Source organism: Netta rufina (genome assembly GCF_964035555.1).
Source record: "Netta rufina genome assembly, chromosome: 8".
NCBI lineage: Eukaryota > Metazoa > Chordata > Aves > Anseriformes > Anatidae > Netta > Netta rufina.
Window position 1 is genome coordinate 22,979,178 of NC_140131.1, and position 20,670 is coordinate 22,999,847.

Below are 20,670 nucleotides of genomic sequence, written 5' to 3' on the forward strand. Positions count from 1 at the left end.
GCAGCTCAGCTAAAAAGAAACCCTGGATTTACTGAAGCAGATAGGGTTGGGAGAGACCTTAATGGCAATCTAGGCCATCCCCATTGCCAAAGAGGCATCATCTATTCTCAGAGGACACTGTCATGACCTATTCCTTTAAAAGAAAGAAAAAGAAAGCTCTGAAAGACAGATCCCATAGCCTAATTTACATATTTATTTTTAAAGGGAAAATATGTATCTCAAGGGATTCAGTGCACTTTGGGAACATTCTTCAAAGGAAATAATGCATTCCCTTTAGACTCTGTCAGGAAACCGGTCAGAAAGGAAAATTAATTCTTGTAACGTTCACTTAATTGCTGAGTTTCATACCCCGAGTGCCTGGTGGACAGGAGCACTTGAAATGGTTGACGAGGTCTATACACGTTCCTCCATTCTGGCAGGGCTGGAACTGGCACTCATCCACTTCATACTCACAGTTGACACCCTGGTATCCAGGCACACACTACCAGTATAAAAATACGCGTCAGTTATCTTTTCATAACAGATACGTTAGCAGACATCTGAGAAAGGCTAACACAGACAACGTGAATCTTCAAAGGGACAGATTATAACTTCCTTTGGAGCTGTACAATTGCAAGTGATTTCAAGGGCTGCACAGACAGACAGCTTAAACACACAACTTGACCACATGACTACTCGGCTGTACAATGCATGTCTGAATTTGAGTGACTTTTTTTCTGTAAAATACAGCAATCAAATCCTGAAACTTCTTAGCATGAAACTGGCTTGGAAATTTTGACTTAGGGTTTACATAAGATCCATCCTTTCCTTCTGGGCATATGCTTCTAAGGTGTTCTGACATTTTCCAAAGCTCAGGAAGGTTGATATGCCATAGTCTCATGGTCTACAGTACTCTCTGCATCAGCTTGTGAACTTGAAATGCAGTGGATGGCATTCACAATTTGAAAGGCAAGGGATACTTTGCCATTCGCCAACAGTGTGAATACAACATTCCTTTAGTGGATTACAAACTTATTTTAATATAAACCACATCTCAAGAAAAAAAAAAATCAAGATATGAAATCCCACCTCTGAGGAAGCAAGGAGCTCTAATGCTTATCAACTATACCTGCCTTACAAACACACTTCCCGTTCCGTTTTTAGAGAAGTCTTGCAGGAGCACTGCTTCTGCCACAGCTAAATTAATTTGTTTCCAGGTATAGGTTGCTTTTATCTCCCTTAGAATCTATTCTACCACTTGCACACGTTTGATTTCTTTCTACGCCTTTGCAATATGATGCTTTAAGTATTTAGGACACTTCCTAGTAGAGCACTGTGCATTACCTCGCACTGGTATCCACCCAGGTGATCCCGGCAGGTGGCACCATTCTGGCACGGGCTGGCATCGCACTCACGCAGCTGCTCCTCGCAGTAGCTGCCCGTGTAACCCACCCGGCACTGACAGCGGTGCGTGTTCCCAACATTCAGGCAATGACCAGAGTGCTGGCACAGCTGATCCACGGTGACTCCTGAAACGAAGTTAAATAAAGTGAGCAAACACATGAAACACGCCTGCCATCAGCATTGGTAGCTCGGCCAGGAATTAACCCAGTGAATTGAAAGTGTGAAATTGAAAAATCAAAGAGTTGCTCTTTAAATCACAGTGAGCCAGAACCACAACCACCTTGTGAATAAAGTCCCTGCTCTGTCACATTTGGATTAACTACCAGCAGCAATATTAGCATGAATTACATGCATTACTGCATTATTTTACCATTGACAAGTGAAAAACAAGTGAAAACACATCTCTGAAGTATTTCTGTTTCAATACAAAGGTTCAACGTACCTAGAACATCTGCAAAAATTATCAGAGCTTGACACCAAGGAGTCTGCTTATTTGGATTTCCTTGACTGATACTGGCATGACACTATGCAAGAGCCTAGGCTCCAAGATACCTTCCAGGAAGAAGTTTAAATCTTTTACATGTGCAATATTTGAAGTAGGAAATTAATACGTGGGGGGACAGTCTTAGCTGTAGCTAAAGTGGGCACTTAGTAGCCAGTCTTCTCTGTGAAAATACCTTGAAATGTAAGGAGTTATAAGATGCCTTTCACAGACAAAGGCAACATGTCTGAAACCTGGCCTGCCTGGGATTTAGCAGAAAGATAAAACAGCCAATATATTCCAAAAAGGCTGCCCACGTAAAACAGTATTAGTGAAATAGACTTCTGAAAGTTTTTCAATCTCTCTCTTAAAAATATTTTTAATGGTAGAAACCAGTGTCTTATGTCATGGAGAACCAAGAAAGCCTGGACTCCCAGTACAACCTTGCAGAGAGTTTTCTAGCTTTTAAGTGGCTGTGACCAACCCCCTAGAGGTGAAGCTCTCTGGGATTTCCAATGCATGCTGTGTCCACAGGGATATGGGGAAAGGAGGCGTGGATTAGATTCCCTGGGACATGCTTTTAGTTAAAACACCGAAGATGCTTTTTTACCCCTTTGTGAAGCTGCCACTTGACAGGAGACATTGGGCACATCGCAGTAAGCACCAGTCCAGCCAGAAGGGCAGACGCATCGAGTCTGGGCTCCGGTTTGGAGACATGTGCCCTTGTTCTTACAGGGAGACCTGCTGCACAGATCCACAGGTGTCTGCAGAGTGAAAAAACACAAGATCTATAGCAAGAGCAGTAGCAAACACTATTCAAAGTATAGAGTTCAAGAGGCAAAGGAAGTATGGTAAGCTCTGCAAAACTTGTTCCACATGGTATTGGGAAGAAAGGGACAGTACTTCCCAAGTCTAAGCTAAGTGCTTGTGCGTCTAAGAAAGAGCAAACATACAGGAAAGTAAACCCCAGGTGGCAGCATAATTTCATCACTAAGTTGATCCTCACACCTTGCTATGCAGAGCTGGCTGGCTGCAGAGCTTTAGCTGGCTGGGTTTAAGAAAATTCAGTTTCATCTCAAGCTGGGCTTCCATTTCTACTTTAGTAGGAAATTTCCAGCTATCAACAGTAACAGGTCCTTTTTCTTCTCCCAAACTCCCTCCACTTTTTTTTTTTTTTTTTTTTTTTTTAGGGTAACAGATGTGTTCCACATTTTGCTCTTTGCTTTTCCTTTCATTAGCTCACCACACTTGCTTTTGGCTCCATTTACCCTAGTATGCTCTCTGAGTTTTGGAGATCCATTTGAAATCCTAGAACTGTTTTAGAAACTGAAAATGGGTCAGAGTATTCTTTCTTGATTCCATATATGAAAGAGTACAGTATCTAAACAGACTGAAATTCTTAGTAAATCATCATACGAAAGCGGAGTGAGGACTCATAATAACTGTCTGATTTAATATAAACCAGCCACTAACTATCACTTCCTTTTTGAGCACTTAGTCTTCAAAGCAATACAGCTATTTGATTGATTTCAAGCTGACTTGAGGGAAGGATGAGGTTTGTAAAGTGAGTAGTACTGAATTTTGGCTGCAAAACACAATTTCAATTGCAGAAAGTTCTGCTTTTCAGATGCAAACCGTCTCCCCACAAAGACTAAAGGAGAAAAATCTGTGCTTTCACAGGCAACCAAAAAGAAACTTGGAATTCAGTTTTATCACACTCATTTGGGTGTGAAGAAGAAAAACACCGAGCCTCTTGCTTCTGCATTTGTAATGAGTAGCTATTTTACATGCAAATTCCATAACTTATGAATCATTGTCTGATTCTGTTCTGTGTATTTAGCTTTGCTAATTAGGTCAAGCCAATTTTCCCCTAAGACAAGAACTACAGTGTAGCTGTTATCTATAATTCTTTCCAATACAGCTTTCAGTAGTGCTTTTAAGTTTAGAAAGTTCAGATTTCTTGTACAAAGGGAGTAATACAACGTGATCAAACTTCTCTGAATGTAAAGCAAGCAGACTTTCTGAGAATCCACATTTAATTTGGGGACGGGAACATTAATCCTTTTCTCAAGTAATAACAAAGCAAACATAACAGAAGAGGAACTACTAAACTTCACAGGACTTTACAATCACTCTCAATACTAATTCTCCCAATGAGGTTTAAGTGGTGTGCCTGGAATGCATAATTAGAGCAGCAGAGGGGCTGCTTTTTTATATCACTTCATTACTTTGCATTCACTTCCTCCATTAGCAATACTTAGAAGCAGACCTGACAATTTACTGTCTCGCAATGTACTTCTGGAAAAGCACATCCCCCACTGCTACTAAAATGCTTATCTAACACCCACTGTGGTATGAAGACACATTAGCACAAAAGACAGTTTCAAAATCCTTGCAAAATTTTAGTGCTTTCCAGTAGTTTCAGACATTCACCATTCTTTTTTTTTTTTTCAAATGGCAGCAGCACTCAGACCTCTTATGAAAGAAGCCAATATGGTGTTTGCTGTTCCAAAGCAAGAAAGTGCCTCAAATCATTCTTGCTATTTTGATAAACACAGGAAAAGAAATCATTCTAATTTGAAAAAGGAAATCAGCACTGTGCTTCCACTGTGATATGCCAAGATTCACAACTTAAATTCAAGTATTTCTATACTTAGAACCAAGCATCGTGGCTTAAATTAGATGTATTAATTCTAAAAAGGAAACTGGAACATTGTCAAAATAACATTTTCCCATTTAATCTGTAACTTATCTCTTGCAATGTCTTTGTATTTCTGGCAAACTGTCAAATTTACATAAGTCTAATAGGTATTAGTCATTTTCATTATGGTTTTGCAGCTCCTATGCTTACTGTGGAAAACTAAATTGCCTGAACTTAAGTATATAAGTAAGGCTAGAGCTTTTTATTGAAGTTGTGAATAGGATCACCACTTCAGTTACTGCCCCAAAACTTCTGCTGACTTTATATGCAGAAAGGAAAACCAAAAAATTTTAATCAACCTGGAAGAACTATACGACTCTGTACAAGAGAACAATTAACTTCTGTGTCCTGCGAATCAGGCTGATATTCTTCCATTTAAGTGGTATTTTTTCTTTAAACACAGTATTCTGTCTTAAATCAGGACAGTTTTATGCCTCAAATGAAATACAGCATTTTCAAAACTAACAGCTGTTTTCATTAAAAACACACTTACCTAGAAAGTTCCAGCAACACCTGCTTCAAAACAAACAAACAAAAAAAACAACCGCAAGTATTTTTCTCTTTCCAGAGTTTTGGCCAGGGCACTTGCTCTGCTAAAGAGAGGGCTCTGGACTAACTTTTTTCCCTGGACTAACAGGTCAACTACCTCTTACCAAAATTGATAGAATAAAAGCACTTGCCATGTTTGCTGCCTCACATCTGACCAGTAACTTCTGCTGTTGAACACTTCAAACAACAGGTAGTTGCCTGTACAGGACAGGCAAGGAAATATCACCCACCTGACAGTTCTTCCCAGTGTAACCCAAGGGACATATACATCGGTATGTGCCTAGGCTGTCCACGCAAGACCCTTTGTTCAAGCACGGATGCGAATCACACTCATTAATTTCCATGAGGCAGAAGGGTCCTGTAAATCCCACCGGACACTGGCAGGTAAAAGAATTGATGCCATCCATGCAGGTACCACCATTGAAACAGGAGCTGCAGGAGCGAGAGCAAAGGTCCGATGTAATAAGCTCATAAACAGAGATAGTATGTAAACATAACTGAAATGAGACAGAAAACCAGATTGCAGGATCATCTGTGCACCAGTAAGCTTCAGCTAAAGAAAGAGATAAGAGTAATTTGGTGAGACTCCAGTTCACTGTCTTTTACCTTGATGAGCATAAAAGTAAACCAGGGTTTCAATGAGTCGTTAGTAACAGAGTTAATTTCTCATAGAAAGAAATCTTCCCAGGTTCAATATCACTACAAACAGTATTGTAATCACATAGTTTGCTCAAGCTGATAAACTGTACACAAGGTTTATTATGAATTCTAATTGATTTATTATGAATTCTAATTGCATTACAAATTATGAGAAAACAATTTGCCCTTTTCTTTAAGCTTCAAAGGAGTGAAAGGTATGTTTTCTCAAGGAAAAATTTCACAACATGCAAAACACAAGCGTGCTCTTCATTGAATTTATGTGAAAGCATTGGTACTGCTAAATCCCTTCCTCTTCTTCTCATGAGAACCTTACTGAAGTCCTTGATTTGTAAAACTACTCACATATGCACTGGCAGAATTCGGATCAAAGGAATCGTTCCCACCAACCTTCTGATCATAAGAAATCCTGCTAGAGTACATGTCCTACAGAGAACTTACTGGGAAAATTAGGACCTCATGCAAAATTAACTCCTTACAGTTTATTCCTCTAAAGAAATGCCTGCCAGGAATCTCCTGCTCCTCTGAAAATAACCCTAGATCACACTCAAGATAATCATCTTGATAGAGTGCACAAAATGAATTCCCGTCTGTTATCCGTCTTGTGCACTGTCAAAGGGTACTTTCCGTGAGAGAAGTGACTGATTCATCTCCTTGCAAGTTTTAAATATCTAAGTTCTGACTGTAATTAAGTTAGAGATGTCAACACCAACCTATTTATCAGAGCAGTTCTTCTGCCTTGTGGGCTGAATTCCATTTTACAAGGAGCAAAACCTGCCCTTAACATTCATGACAGAAGGAGGAAACGACAGGAACTGCAAATCATTTGGCATGTTTCACGGCACTCAGGCCCCCACCTCCAAAAAAAACGGCACTCTCATAGTTCTCACACAAGACAAGGAAGAATCATTTGAACCAAATTCAAATTAACCAACCATCATCATGCTCTTAAGTATGGCTCAGTAAATTTTGGTGGAGAAGGTGTGACTGGTTTAGCTTGGCAGACCGTGTAAGAATTGCTAGGTGCTTCATTCATACCTGCAGGACTGGTTTCAATTCTGACTGATAAGGAAAACAACCAGGATGAACCTCAAGGAAGAACCAGGCGTTCTGCTAAAACACCCAACATACTTCACTTGATTAAACAACTGTTGTGCAAATTAAACACACCCTCATCAGTGACACAATCCTATTCTTAAGATGTTAAAATATTTCCTCCCCCACAACTGCAATTTTATAAAAGATAAGGAAGATCTTCACTTTGCAGTCAGAAAACACACGAGAATAGCAAGAGCTCTACATTTAGGCACCTTATTTACTGAAACCAGACTGAACAGAAGATATTTTGTTTTTTAAATCATTTCAGCCTGTATTAGAAATTGTTTCCATCTGAGAATCTAAAGTTACTTACATCCATCCTAATGAAGCTTAAAATAAATATGCAGAAAGATGATGGATACACAGAGTTAACCCTCAACGAGTTTTTAAAGAGTACCAAGTGAACCAACCTTACAAGGACAAGCTGTTGAGCATTTCAGCTCAGTTCCCTACCTCTCTCTTAAAATGACCTGTTTCTAATCTCAACACTGCTAATCCCCAACTAATTTACGAGCATTAAAAGGTTTCTCTGATGATGAAACCTTCCCAGTACAAAATTTGTGGATTTAGTGCCTTTAATGCTTGGTTGCCTCTCCATACTTTTTCCTACCTTTTGGTTTCCATTATCAGCACTGACCTGAGCGCTAATTTAACTTTCTTGCCATTCTGAGAATTGGCCATTGCTACCATTTTTGCAGTTTTTCTTTTTCTCAATGCAGTAATTGTTCATAATCAGTCAATTCATTTCCCTCATTATAATAACACTTACCAAAAACACATTATTTGTTTTATTAAGTTAATAAAACATCTGTTACTGTCTTAACATTTGTTAAACACTGTCATATTCCTCTATGCTTTGGAGCTTAAGCTTCTAACAACGGAACTAAGAATCTAACAAGTCTTGCAAACACAAGACCAACTTTGACAGGCAGCTATCTTTCAGCTGGTATCCTGCACAAGGTAAGCAAGCTTTCCTCACGTGTACTGCAAGCATGTCCCAATGACAGAAGGCAGGAAAGCAGATCCTCATCTTTAAAAAGTGCTTTCAACCCACAAGCACACATTTTGTGGCTCTTTAGTATAGCACTGCAGTTCTCACCTCTCAGTGCATTCATCGATGTTGTTCTCACAGTTGGTTCCCTCAAACCCAGGCTGACACTTGCATGTGTAGCTGTTGACATAGTGAGTACATGTGCCTCCATTCCTGCATGGTTCACTCAGACATTCGTTGGTATCTGTTTGACATTTATCTCCATGAAAACCAGGTAGGCAGATGCATGAGAAAGAGTTTATCCCATCCACACATGAAGCTCCGTTTTGGCAGGGATCTAAAACAGAAGCAGGACATTAAGCATCAAAGTGGGTAACAGTAAAATCCCAGGCCTATACTTGTAGCCTTAAGGAGAAAAAAAAAAAAAAAAAAAAAAGAATACACAGCCCAGAGGGTAACAAACTGCAAGTTTTTCTTAGCCACTTTGTGGAAGAGATAATTGCAAAGTATTACCAATAATGAATTCACAAGGAGGTGTGGATCAAGACAAAGCTTCAGGGCCTAAAGGTTTCTCTGCTAAGATTTGTTCAACCAAAACCAGTCTCACAGTCTAAAATTCAAGCTCTGCTTTTTTGATGAATGCCTACTGATGAGACAATACCAGCAGCTCTGCAACAATTTATTCTTCCTTCCCAAGTCTTCTTCACAAGAAAACTTAACTCATTCTTTGTCCAGATACTCCTCAACAGAGGAGGGAACTTGTATGCTTAATTCTAAGCATGCAAGTAGTCCATTAAAATCAAATGTGTATGTGTAAATTTGTGTATGTATAAGCATTTACACATAATTAAGCACTTACTATTCTTCCCAGCATCAAAAGTGGACTGAAGAAAAGCTGGTGGAAAAGCCCAAAAATTCATACTCAGCCTTGGACTCTTCTCAATTCAGCATTTCTTGGCACTTTATTACTACCAAACTCTTTATTTGTGTATCACCTATATTTTAGTCCAAGCTGCCTCGTACTACTGTATTCCTTCTACTTTCACAAGTACTAATCTACCTGAAAGACCTCAACCACTCAGTAGTTTCTTCCTGCTTTGCTCCTTCAACTTCAAGATTTAAGAGCTACATTCCCACGACAGATATTGCTCTGAAGCCAGCTTCCTTTTCTACTCTGCCTTCCCTAGTCCAAAAGCCTGCATATGTAAAGACAGTGAGGGAAATAGAGAGGAGGGAGGAAAATATGGAAAAATGTCAGTAGTTTTTTTTAATCTATGAATATCTTCAAAAGTACTACTAAAATACAAACTGTAGAATGCAAATAAACTCATCCAAAAATTTGCAGTTCAACGTAAGTACAAGATCATTTTGTGCTGGTAAACGAAGAAAACAGATGTGAAAGGTAATTAAAGCTCATTTATTGACTGAGAAATATGCTCACATGATAAAAACTTGTGTTATAAGACAGACACCTGCATCCATTTAAAGGTCATCTGACTACTGCAGAGAAAGAGCACATTCAAAGCAAGACCCCTGGCAGCTATAAAATATTGTGTCTGTAACAGCCAACCACTTATGACTGAAGCCAAAAGCTGTGCGTTAATGCTCTGTGCTGCACATTTATTGGCAGAAAATGGAGACTAGAGTATCAACTTTTCAATAAGTTCCTGTTATTGGAGGATTTGTTTGCCTCATAGATTAAAGACATTTGGCTCAAGCCATGGAAGGTTTTTGTTATGCTAAATGAAATCAGCTGTAGCAGCAATTGGAAATTCTTCTTCAACCTCATGGGTGTGCTACATAACAGACAACACTGGATGAATCTCACAGCTCAGAGAGATTTTCCAGCTGTTAAAGAAAGAATGATGAACACTTCAAATGTTTGTATCTTCAGACACCCACGTAAAACCCAACAGGACAAACCACAGTTTTGCTGGCTTCAGGAAACAAAGTTTTGGATCGATGCACCGAAGTGATTTTTTTGTACTGTACCTGTTTGCTCAGAAAGTGGTAAGCAAAATCTCAGGCTGAGCCAGATGTCTTGGAATTACTTGGATTCTTCTCTACAGCAGTCACAAATTACTTTTTTTTTCAATGCAAAACACGACTATCTAAACTCATACCTGAAGTCTGAAACACTTCAGTTTGGTTTTAAGCTATTCCAATAAAAACTAGTGTGTTTTTTATTTTCTTTTCAATAGGCAGCCAATTAAAAAAGTAATAGTATATTGTGATAGACTCCTAACTATGATAAAGCACTTTTCAAATAGCAATGGATGAGCTTTTAAACATAAAACACTTTCCAGGAGACTGGTTTTATCTGATGATACAGAATATGCCCAGCAAGAAAAATAATTCAGTATGTATTTGGTTTCCCTCGTAAAGATCAGTGTCGAGGGCATGAAATGAGCATTTACTTTCTTGTAATTTAAACTATTTCAAGACTCACAACTGTATGGGTGAGCCTCCTGCCACTGATACCTGTTCTGGAATACAGTGCCTTCCCGCTGCTCAATTTGCTTTCAAACACGGATCAACTGGAACAGCAACAGAACCCACTCTTCCCAGAACACTAATGTCAGACAGAGACATTTCAGGAAGGACTGCTCTGCCTCAGATTCCCACCACACCTCAGTCAAGCTTAACTTTGAAATACAGGTAAGCCCTGCAATATTACTTTAAGTTTGCGTATTAAAATTTCAGGCAAATGCAATTCTTCATTAAACGGTGTTTGTCATTAAAGTATGGAAATCATAAAGTTCATTTCAAGTTAAGAATCTGAGAATAACTCCTATCATCACTTAGAATACAATAGTCCATTTCCAGCATCTAAATGTAATGGATTTTGCCTGCCTTAAGCATGCAAGTATTACAAGACTGAGGTTTTAACATGTTTTCCCCCCACCCCTGGTAAGAGATTATAGAGGAACTTTAAGCATCTGTCAGATAATATTCATCAACAGTAAAGCAAAATTATTTCTAGGTAAAAGGAGAAAACACAGAATAACCCACTGATACTCACTTGACAGGCAGTCATCAATGTTACTGTCACAGTCTCCTCCAGTGAAGCCTGGACGACATTCACACAGGTAACTGCCTTGAATATTATGGCACAAAGCATGATTTTTGCAGGGCTTCGAGAGACATTCATCAATATCCACGGTACATCTCTCCCCTGAAACACGGAGAGCCCAGAAGTAAGACCTCTCATTGTGCCAGTGATCGAAAGGCTCAACGCCAACACTGCTCAGTGTTCAAAGTACATTATGTTCCACATCCACATTACCTTCCCAGCCAGGGGCACACTGGCAGGTGTAGCCTTCAGAATCAGGAGATTCTTGGCAAATTCCTGAGTTCTCACATGGATCGGGGGAACATGGAGCAACCACAACCTGGCAGTTGACACCTGGAGTGCAGAAAGAGGAAAAAAAAGAGAACATACTGCTAAGGGCTCGGTGCTTCTCAGAAGAATGAAAAAGGATAGCAACTTGCATGATTATCCTACACAGCAGTGGACAGCGTTTCCACTTTTGAAAAATCTAAGCAGAAGATTGGAGCATTCCTCGTGGGCTCAGTGGGTACAAGCAGACAGCAAACACAGTAATTCCTACTAACCAAAGTTATTTTGAGAGGAGTGACAGGAAGACAAACTCACTGCACTGAGCTGTAGAGGAGGACAAGGAAGCAAAGGGTGTAAAATTCCTGCCCATGGAAGATAGAGAAAGGTACAAAGATGCAGCAACTACTGCTTATACAAAGTTTTAGTCTTCTTTAATATCTTTTCCCATTGTTACTCTGATCACATTTTTTTATTTGCTCTTCTAGTTTTCACATTACCCTTATGACCCAGTTCTAACACTTTCTTCTTCCTTCTTTGAGTAGTTTTTGTAAAGCCATTGCTAAAAACTGAAGACTTAGCCATTTATTCACTGGGCAAAAAATTCATCAGCATTCTTAGACAGTGCCACTACCAGGCATAACCTTTTCATTGAAAGATTAGCTTATCACATTCCGATGAGCTGTGCATTAAACAGTGTTGCCTGTGCAACATGTCTTGTGGAACGGGACAAACTCATCCATCTCATGCATGCCTCTAATAGCTGCTTTCATGCTACAATTACAGTATTACTATCTTTTTTTTTCCCCCTTCCCAAAGTATCTTTTCTGCACTTAGATATCTGAAAAAAAAAAAAAGTGTCAACATTCCAAGTAGCTCTATTTCCCCATTAAAGGGTTTCTACACTTCAGAAAATTATTGCGAACAGAGGAGCATTAGAATTCCAACAGATTAATGCCCCTTCAATTCCCAGTGCATGTATATAGCTCAGTTTAACTTTTGAGAAGTTAATTCACAAAGTAAATTTTAATTTACAAAGTAAATTAAGCTGACTGCAACCAGGACGTTTCTTAGTAAGTTCAAGCATGGCTTAAATATGCTCTTTCAAAGTATTTCACTACTGTATCATGTCTACCTGAAACAACTGCAATGCAACCTCATGTAACCACAGCATTTTCCCTTGATTCCTATTTCCATGAAATTTAATCAAAAGATTAAAACGGCATTTTAAGGGTACAATAAAGGGTACAATACAGGGTACAATTTTAAGGGTACAATAAAGCAGAAAGGCAAAAGAAAAAATATTTTCAATTTTTCACCTTTGAATCCTTTCCTACAGGTACATCTATATCCATTCAACAGATCCTCACAAGTTCCTCCATTCTGGCACGGGTTTGATTTACACTCGTTCCCTTCTGTTGAACAGTAATCTCCTATCCAACCTGGGTCACAGACGCACTTGTACCTTTAAAAGGCAAAAACAACAGCAATTTGAGAACATTTTGATAAACTCTTCTCTCCAAAATATTGAGAATCAACTCACAGTTAACACCACACTCTCCCCTCCTGTTAAGTTTCCACACAGCACTCAGCCAGCAATATGTTTCTGCTTTGATAAGACATCACAATGCATTTAAACAAAGACAGAAAAATAAAAGACTAAAAAAAGTGGAGGGGAACAATAGGTTCTAAAGATGAATAGGCTTATTTAATACAAAGTAGTGGTTACAAATGGAAACAGCTGCCTGGGAACAGCAGCAATTTATTCCACCATGTTTCAAAATCTGAAGCAGAGCAGCACTCCACCCCTGTGACGTAGAACCAAGGTGTCAGTGAATCACCCTGGACTCCAGCCACCCAAAATACATGCTGGCCATCGTGCAGACAAGACTTATTTTATCTGACCCTGAGCATAAGGTGTACACAGGCATAAGCATGAGTGCAGGTGATGACAGACAAGATGAACCAAATCAACTTTTTTCCAAGCTTGCATGGAGGCTGAATTAGAAATAAAGGCAGTATTGCTGTCAGCTCCAAGAAAATCCCAAATCCTGCCCTACAGAGCCACCAGAAATGGCAAATCAATTCCTCACCAAGTGCTGACAATGCTTCCCAGGACACAACATGTGTCTGGGACACACTACTATCCCTCATACAGTTGGGAACTCTCACATCCTCCCTCCCCACACCTGCCAGTTCCACAGCCCCTGTGCTCCCAGGACCCACATCTTTCGTTTAGCACAGTCATCGTTAACAAATGAGGTCTTCATTCAAGGCTCCTGACCTCAGCATTTGGTCTTCCTGGATGGGATGATTCAGTAACAACTGCTGCTATCAAAATGGCTAGAAAAAGCTTTCCTTTCTTCTCTCAGGCGTGCAACAGTGTGACTAAAGCTGATGAAATCTCAGCCTTGGATACACTGTTCAGAGACATACACTGCTCAGCAATAAATCTCTTGGTCTTGAGAAAGCTGCTAGAGGAAACGGTCAAAGGCAACTGCTTACTATCAATCCCTCAAGTCAAACAGGGTGCCTTGCTTTTAAAAAAAATAATTTAAAAAATGCTTTTCACTAAGAGATGTAATGACTGATTTTACTGGTGCAAAATGTTAAATAGTTTTGCAGGAGAAACAGGAACGAGATGAAGGGCATGAACTACTAATTCTTATTTTCTTCTTGACTTTTCATACTGAGCTCCTTTCCTAAGCCTTAAAGAAGTATCTTTATATAAACCCCTCTAATTGGTTGTTACACCTAAATTTCCCCGGCAGGCTTCTTCCAAAGCTGCTCCCTATCTCCTAATTTCAGAAGTTATCTGGCTGTTCCTTCATGCTGAGCATTTGGGTAGCAAATGGCACTAGCCACAAAGACATTCTCTATAATCAACATTTTAGATTTTGATGGAGTAGGTAGCTACTGCTCTCCAAATGTTCAATTTGGGACCTTTTCTTTTTTTTTTTTTTTAATTGAACTCACTTGAATAATCAACCCCTCCCTTTATGAAATGGCAGTCCACCCTGCGCTACATGCCCGTGCAGGGCAGAAAATCCTATGCTGAAACAGCACAGAGTGCAGCTGGTGACTCAAGGTCTACACCTTGCTGCGATTACGTCACAGGCAGCAAATAAACTGGCATCCTAATCTAACTGAGAAATTACAGAAAATAAAAAAACAAACAAAAACCTCAAGTCAAGATGAAACTGGCAAAAAAAAAAAAAAGACATAGAAGGTAGACAAATTTAACATGATAGTAAGAACTTACCCACTAACGATGTGTGTGCAGTTACCGTGCACGCAGGGATTACTGAGACAGCCATCTGCCTGTGACTGACAGTGAGGGTGGTGGTAGCCTTCAGGACAGACACACCGAAAGCCATTGACTTCGTTTATGCATGTTCCACCATTATGGCAGGGGTTAGATGCACATTCATCAATATCCACATTACAGCGTGGGCCTAGAAACAAAACAAAACAAAAAAGTATTATTAAGCAGTATTTCTTATAAGAACATTTGCCTTACAAGTCTGTGAGAACATATGTTGAGGGAACTCAGTAAAGCCAACACAGAGGGACAGGCCTTGCATACTTAAGCAGCTTTAACTGAAAAGAAACGCTTTGAAAGATGCAGCACTTTTCTCTGCTTGGAAAACAGCACTTATGCTCAGCAAGTATATACAAACCATTCAAGAATCTGAGTTGCATTAAAAATCACTAATTAATATTCATTAGAAGGCCCCAAATCACTCCGTTGTATCATGCTTGGAACAAACCTCTTGAGCTCCACTTATCAAAGCCCTGGTCTTCTGTGCTGAAATCGCCTACCCTCTGAACAACCAATACTGCCATGCTGTCTGCAGTAAATATAGTTCTTGTGGTTTATTGCGTAAAAGGAACTCTAAAGAATACCATATCCTGTTTTGCCTGCCTCTCTTTACTGTGTGTGCCAGGAGTACAAGATCCCTAAAGTAGTGACCCTGAAGTCTTGTGAGGCTGAAAAGCTAAACAAAATAAGTATTGAAGCTGAAAAGCATGTTTAACATGAGGAAAGGACAAAGTAAGGAGGCCCCATGCAGACCAGCTCTTTAAGTACTAGAACAGGTCGATTCACCATATTACTGAATTATTTTAGCAGCATAAGTAAGAAGGCGAGTAGGATAATAAATGTGGTATGCCAACAACATCGAAAACAAAGTCAAGAATGATCAGGATCGTGTTCCTGCTCTAGGGACTGAAGAGTATCACCATGACAGAGTCAATAGAAGAAAGGAGCTTCAGAAGATTAGAAAGATGCCAAGAGAAATGCACAAGACACATGAAACCTCTTAGCACTGTTTCTAATGCATTTCAGATTAATTTTAATTAGAATCACTCAGTAATAAACAGTAACAAACGTGATGAGAAAACTGTTATAAACAGTACCAACTGCCTTACGACAATTATTTTATGAGCATATTATCCTAACATGGCTCAAAACACATTAAGTCCATTATAAACAGTGTTGAGATGTGCTTTAGTCATCAGAACTAGTCCTGATGTAGATCTAAGTTCTGAACACAGATCTAAAGGCAAATAAAAGCTGCTTTTTTCAGCCTTGCTTTTACCATAGTACATAACTTAAAGAGGAAGCAGAAGAGATCACATTATGAAACAGAAATAGTGCAAAAAGCGGGTTATTCAATTGGAAACTTCAGAGTGGAGAGCAGCTCATTAAAACACTGAGTTCACATTTTGCTTTTGCAGAAAGAGAAATACTATTTGTGGTCAATGCCCAAGGTACTGTTTAATCAAACACCTGTCTATATTGTTCATCATCTCTTTGTCCCTATAAAGAACCTGTAAATAATATACTGAGGTCACATGGTCGTATTTGTTATAAAACCAAGAACCATGAATTGGATGTAATTAGCTAACAGGAGTGGCATTTCACAACACAGATTAGGCCATTTCTATGCTTGGTGTAACTTGCTATAAGGTAAAACACTGAGATTCAAAGATTAAGGTTCACTGTGCTGTGATACTACCTGAACCCCTTGCAGCCAGCATGCAAAGAGCAGATTCCTTCGCTATCAGTCTACCTACCTTCAAAACAACTCAGAGCTATCAGGTAGATGACTTTACCTGTATATCCAGGTTTGCAAGCACAATTGTAGCGATTAATGCCATCGATACAGTCCCCGTGAATGCATGGGTTACTTGCACAGTCATCAAAGTTGTTTTCACAGTTCACTCCTGGAAGAAGAAAAATGTTACAAGAATAAGGAGTCCAAATCTTTCAAGATGGACAACAGAATTAGCCCTTGGAAATGGCTAATTAAGAATCCCACCTACTAGAAAGTAACACTAACAATATTAACATGGAAGGATGCAGAAACACTGGGAGGCCAGGTAATGTCACTCGAGTCACTGGGTGATGACTATGACCCTGAACTTGCACTAAATGTTTAAACGTAAGAATAAGCCATTTTGAAAATCATGCCTATTTTTTATCATACCAGGTATACCTGCACACTTGAATTTTGGGGTAAAAATTCTTCCAAAACCACTTGCAGTACCAGTGAGGGTTAGACAATCCACACAAACACAGGAAAATGCAGTAACCAAAATTAATGTGAAGACACTAGCTTTACGCTCTTATCATAAGCTTATTCTATATGCAATTTTAGCACACAAGAAATAATTAAATCTTGAATTCTGCTAGAATCCAAGCCTCCCACTTGTGCTTTATGTACCTGAAGTGCCCAGCAAACAGTTGCACTGGTAGCCATTCACCAAATCAATGCAGCGCCCTTGATGGAGGCAAGGATTGCTGTGGCATTCATCTATCTGCTCACTGCAGATGGCCCCCATGTAGCCAGGATTGCATATGCACGTGTATGAATCAATCCCATCTTGACATTCACCATGGTGGCAAGGATCAGGATCGCAGTTGTTGATGTTCTCCGCACACAAAGTGCCAGTAAAACCTAAGGAAAAATTATCAATTAGAGTAATTAAAGAGGTTAACTGGTACAATGCTGCAGTGAATATAATGCAAATAGAGGAAGTGTCATATATATATCCACATATATATATGAAACTGGCAGACAAAGCACCAAGGGTAACTGGGCACCTCAATTGCTGTCCATTTTCCAGCCCTGGAAGACAACTCTCTTCACTGCTCACAGCAGTGCAGAACACCTTGCATGGAGAATCCTGGCATCTCAAGCATATCTTCCATATATTCAGTACAGTATTAATGAGAGCAAACACGTACATCTCCACAAAATATTTACATGCATCAATATAGACTATCTGAAGGCACTCTACTGTTGTTATTTCCTCTACACAATACCAGGGGATTTGACTTTTTTTTTTTGCTATGTGAAATTACTGCAAAGAGGCTGCAGAAACCTTCCCAGGGGAACTCCCCTGGCTCAATGTCGCAGCTTCAGCAGCTCTGCTTAGTAAGTCTATTGGCCCTCTCGTTGGGAAACCTTTCAGTATTTCCAGTCAAACACCAACTGCAAATTTATGAAAGACTGCATGCAATCTCTTCAGTTTGGAACAATGAAACAAGCAGCAATTTGGCCTGTTTCATTCTGCTTCAGCTGGGAAACATCCTGAGCAACAGAAGACAGAATCTATTCACCAGATGGAAAAAAAAAGGGGGGGGGGGACGTTCAGGAAGATAAGAACAGCAAACGACTCCCTCAAGAGCCCTGTTTTCCACAGTGGAGCAGAGCTATATGAAAGGGACAATTTAAAATAAATGGCTTTCACAGATGAGGTTTTTGAGCCCCAGCTCATGCTGCCTTCCAGCAATTGGAGATAAGAAAGGTAAAACTTCAAATTTCGGACATTAACTGGAGACGGATACAAACCAAGCTGCAGGCAATTTCAACAGCTGAAGAGTGATTCTCACCTGAGTATAACAACTGGATAACAGGCTCCCCATTTTTCATACAGGTTTGTGGCTAGTTCTCTGGTCAAACATACCAGGTGACGGCTAACATTTCCAAGTTCTGCGAACGTATGCATGGATGAATGGGTGTGGAAGTAGGTAGGGAGAGGGAAGGGAAGCTAGTTAGAGAGATGGATATAAAAAGATGTTAGGGAAGGAAGAAAACCAAACCGAAAAGAGAACGAACAGTGGCAAAAAAAAAAAGAGGGAAGAGGGAAAGAAAGGATGAAAGACCTAAGACAACTCAAGAAAAGAAAAGCCATGATCTACCACCGGGAAGGAGAAGTGGAATAATGCCAGAAGGGAAAGAAAAGACAAAAAGCAAGCAGTAAATAGAGCTATCTGTACAGCATTTGGCCAAACATTTTGCAGTTTTCAATCAGTTCTGCAGCTGGTGAATACTACTCAGGGAACATACATCACTCATATTATGAGATTAATAGAGCAAGAACATATTCAAACGTTACTTTCCAGAAACTGACCTGCCCCAAAGATGAATTCCATATTGCAGTCTTAAAGAAAAATGTAATTATTAAATATGATGTTTATATACATTTGTTAAAAAAAAAAATTACCACCTTGCATCCTACTGTAGCTCAGCTAAACCACTTCAAGATCAGGTATAAATCTCAACCTCTTAACTGAACACACCTTAATGATGTAGGATTTCCTTCTTTGCAGAGTTAGATTAGAAAAAAAACCCTGAACACAGAACATAAGAATTCCTCAAAAGGGAAAGAAAAAAAGCGTTCCATACACCATGTGCCTTTCTGGTAGTAGTAGTCTTTGCTTCTCAGCCGGTAAACATAGCATTTCTGTACTGAGCTGGTTCCCAGTAGTTTAATGCCTGAATTCAGAACATGCCTTTCAAGGCACAGCTCTCCATACTGTGCTCCTAGACACGACCCCAAACTCTGCAATAAGCTCTGCAATGGCTTAATGGCACAACTCTGCATTCTTAGGGAATGAAAGCAACCAGACCACATGCTACCTTGAAAAAGACTTTCTAAGATAGTTTCCAAGTTTGGAAAACATTTCAGCTGCTGCTTCTTTTTGCAAGTGACAACTTATTCTGTAATTCAGTAATGGAAAGGAAAAATTCTGACACTAGTTATTCCTCTCCTGATTAGAAGTACTTCACTCCCCTACTTCCAACAAGTTGTTTCTTCAGGTACTTTGGATAAAGGAGAGAGGCTGTGTGTGATAAGAGTGTGGAGAAATTTTTAGGCTAATCTCAACTGTATTCTGTACAGTGCAGAATACGTTAGTGAAGTCAAATGAATGTGCCTTAACAATTTGATTACTGTAACGATTCAAAATGAGAAAATGTGCACATATATCTAACTGACCTAGCAGTACATTTCCAGGATAGAGGCAGCTCCAGGGGCTTTCAGCCTCCTCCATAATGGAAGAGCTAAAGCCAGCACCTTCCACATCTGGTCAGTCTCTATGTGTACCATGAGCAACCCCAGGCACCATTAACTGAAAGCAACCAAGAGTTGGTCCTTACTGAGAATTAAAGTGTTAACAGCTTTGAACTGCCTACACCCTCTTATTTGACTAAATGTAAAAATTAAAGATAAAGATATACCTATATCACTCCTAGAGGTTCAAAGACAAAGCCCCACAATTAAATCTGACACTTTTAAGTGTGCAATTGACCAAGCAGTAAAGGAATTTAGTGCACTCAAAAAGCCTCAGTTCCATCCACAGATCTGTCAAAGTTTAAGTATGATGCCTGAGAAATCATTTAAATAACATTCTTGCAGGTAGCTGCTGTGTGCTGGTGGTACTTCTGGTGGGCACAATTTTTACTGCATTGCAGTTTTCCACTTTTGATATGAAATAGCCTGAAGCAACAGAAATCAAAATACACAATGGTACTGCTCTGTTCATCTCTTGTTCTTCAGCTCCGTACTATAAAATCTGACTTTGAACAAAGAAAGGAAAGCCAGATAAAAGGCTTCACAATGCTGTTTTTGCATTTGGAGATTCCATAGTACCATAGAAGAAGCTGTCACCTTCTATGGGAAGCAAGTGACGGGGCTGAAAGAGGGAGGCCAGAAATCCCATCAACTGTGAACTCATTATCACAAGTAAAACGGTTTCCATACTTAAATGCTGTTCTCTGCTGCAAAGGAGCAGAGGAAGCTTTATAACAAACAATAAGTATTTCAGAGAAAGTAATAACACTGACACTTGTTTTACCACCCCCTTCATGTATTTAGGTTAATGCAACTTCCATTCCAGGGGCTCCAAACACAAGACTAACCTGTGGCACACTGGCACTCGTAGCCATTGGGATGGTCAATGCATTTGGCTCCATTGAGACAGGGCGTGCTGGAGCAGTCATCTATATCAATCTGACACACAGCACCACTGAATCCTGAAAGGCAGAGAGACGGTGAAAATCCAGAGGCAATTTGAAGCTTTTAATCTATAGTTGCACTGTGAGAAAATATTTATTAGCAAATCCTTGAAACCACATAAATATAAACCCAGTAAATCTAAACTCAGTTGCATCACTAAGCAC

The 20,670-nt window shown here is 39.6% G+C and overlaps 1 protein-coding gene across 1 annotated transcript in view; it reads right to left on the minus strand.

Annotated features, from left to right (window-relative positions):
* Positions 1-20,670, minus strand: part of NOTCH2 (notch receptor 2) — an 84,825-nt gene that overhangs the window by 19,294 nt on the left and 44,861 nt on the right. The window contains exons 10-21 of the mRNA XM_084291120.1: positions 20,410-20,523; positions 16,927-17,160; positions 16,316-16,426; positions 14,460-14,652; positions 12,517-12,662; positions 11,147-11,266; positions 10,883-11,035; positions 7,969-8,197; positions 5,345-5,546; positions 2,475-2,628; positions 1,324-1,508; positions 349-481 (exon numbers count right to left, since the gene is read on the minus strand). Of these exons, the coding sequence (XP_084147246.1) occupies positions 349-481; positions 1,324-1,508; positions 2,475-2,628; positions 5,345-5,546; positions 7,969-8,197; positions 10,883-11,035; positions 11,147-11,266; positions 12,517-12,662; positions 14,460-14,652; positions 16,316-16,426; positions 16,927-17,160; positions 20,410-20,523 (1,974 nt within the window). The remainder of the gene's footprint in view (positions 1-348; positions 482-1,323; positions 1,509-2,474; positions 2,629-5,344; positions 5,547-7,968; positions 8,198-10,882; positions 11,036-11,146; positions 11,267-12,516; positions 12,663-14,459; positions 14,653-16,315; positions 16,427-16,926; positions 17,161-20,409; positions 20,524-20,670) is intronic.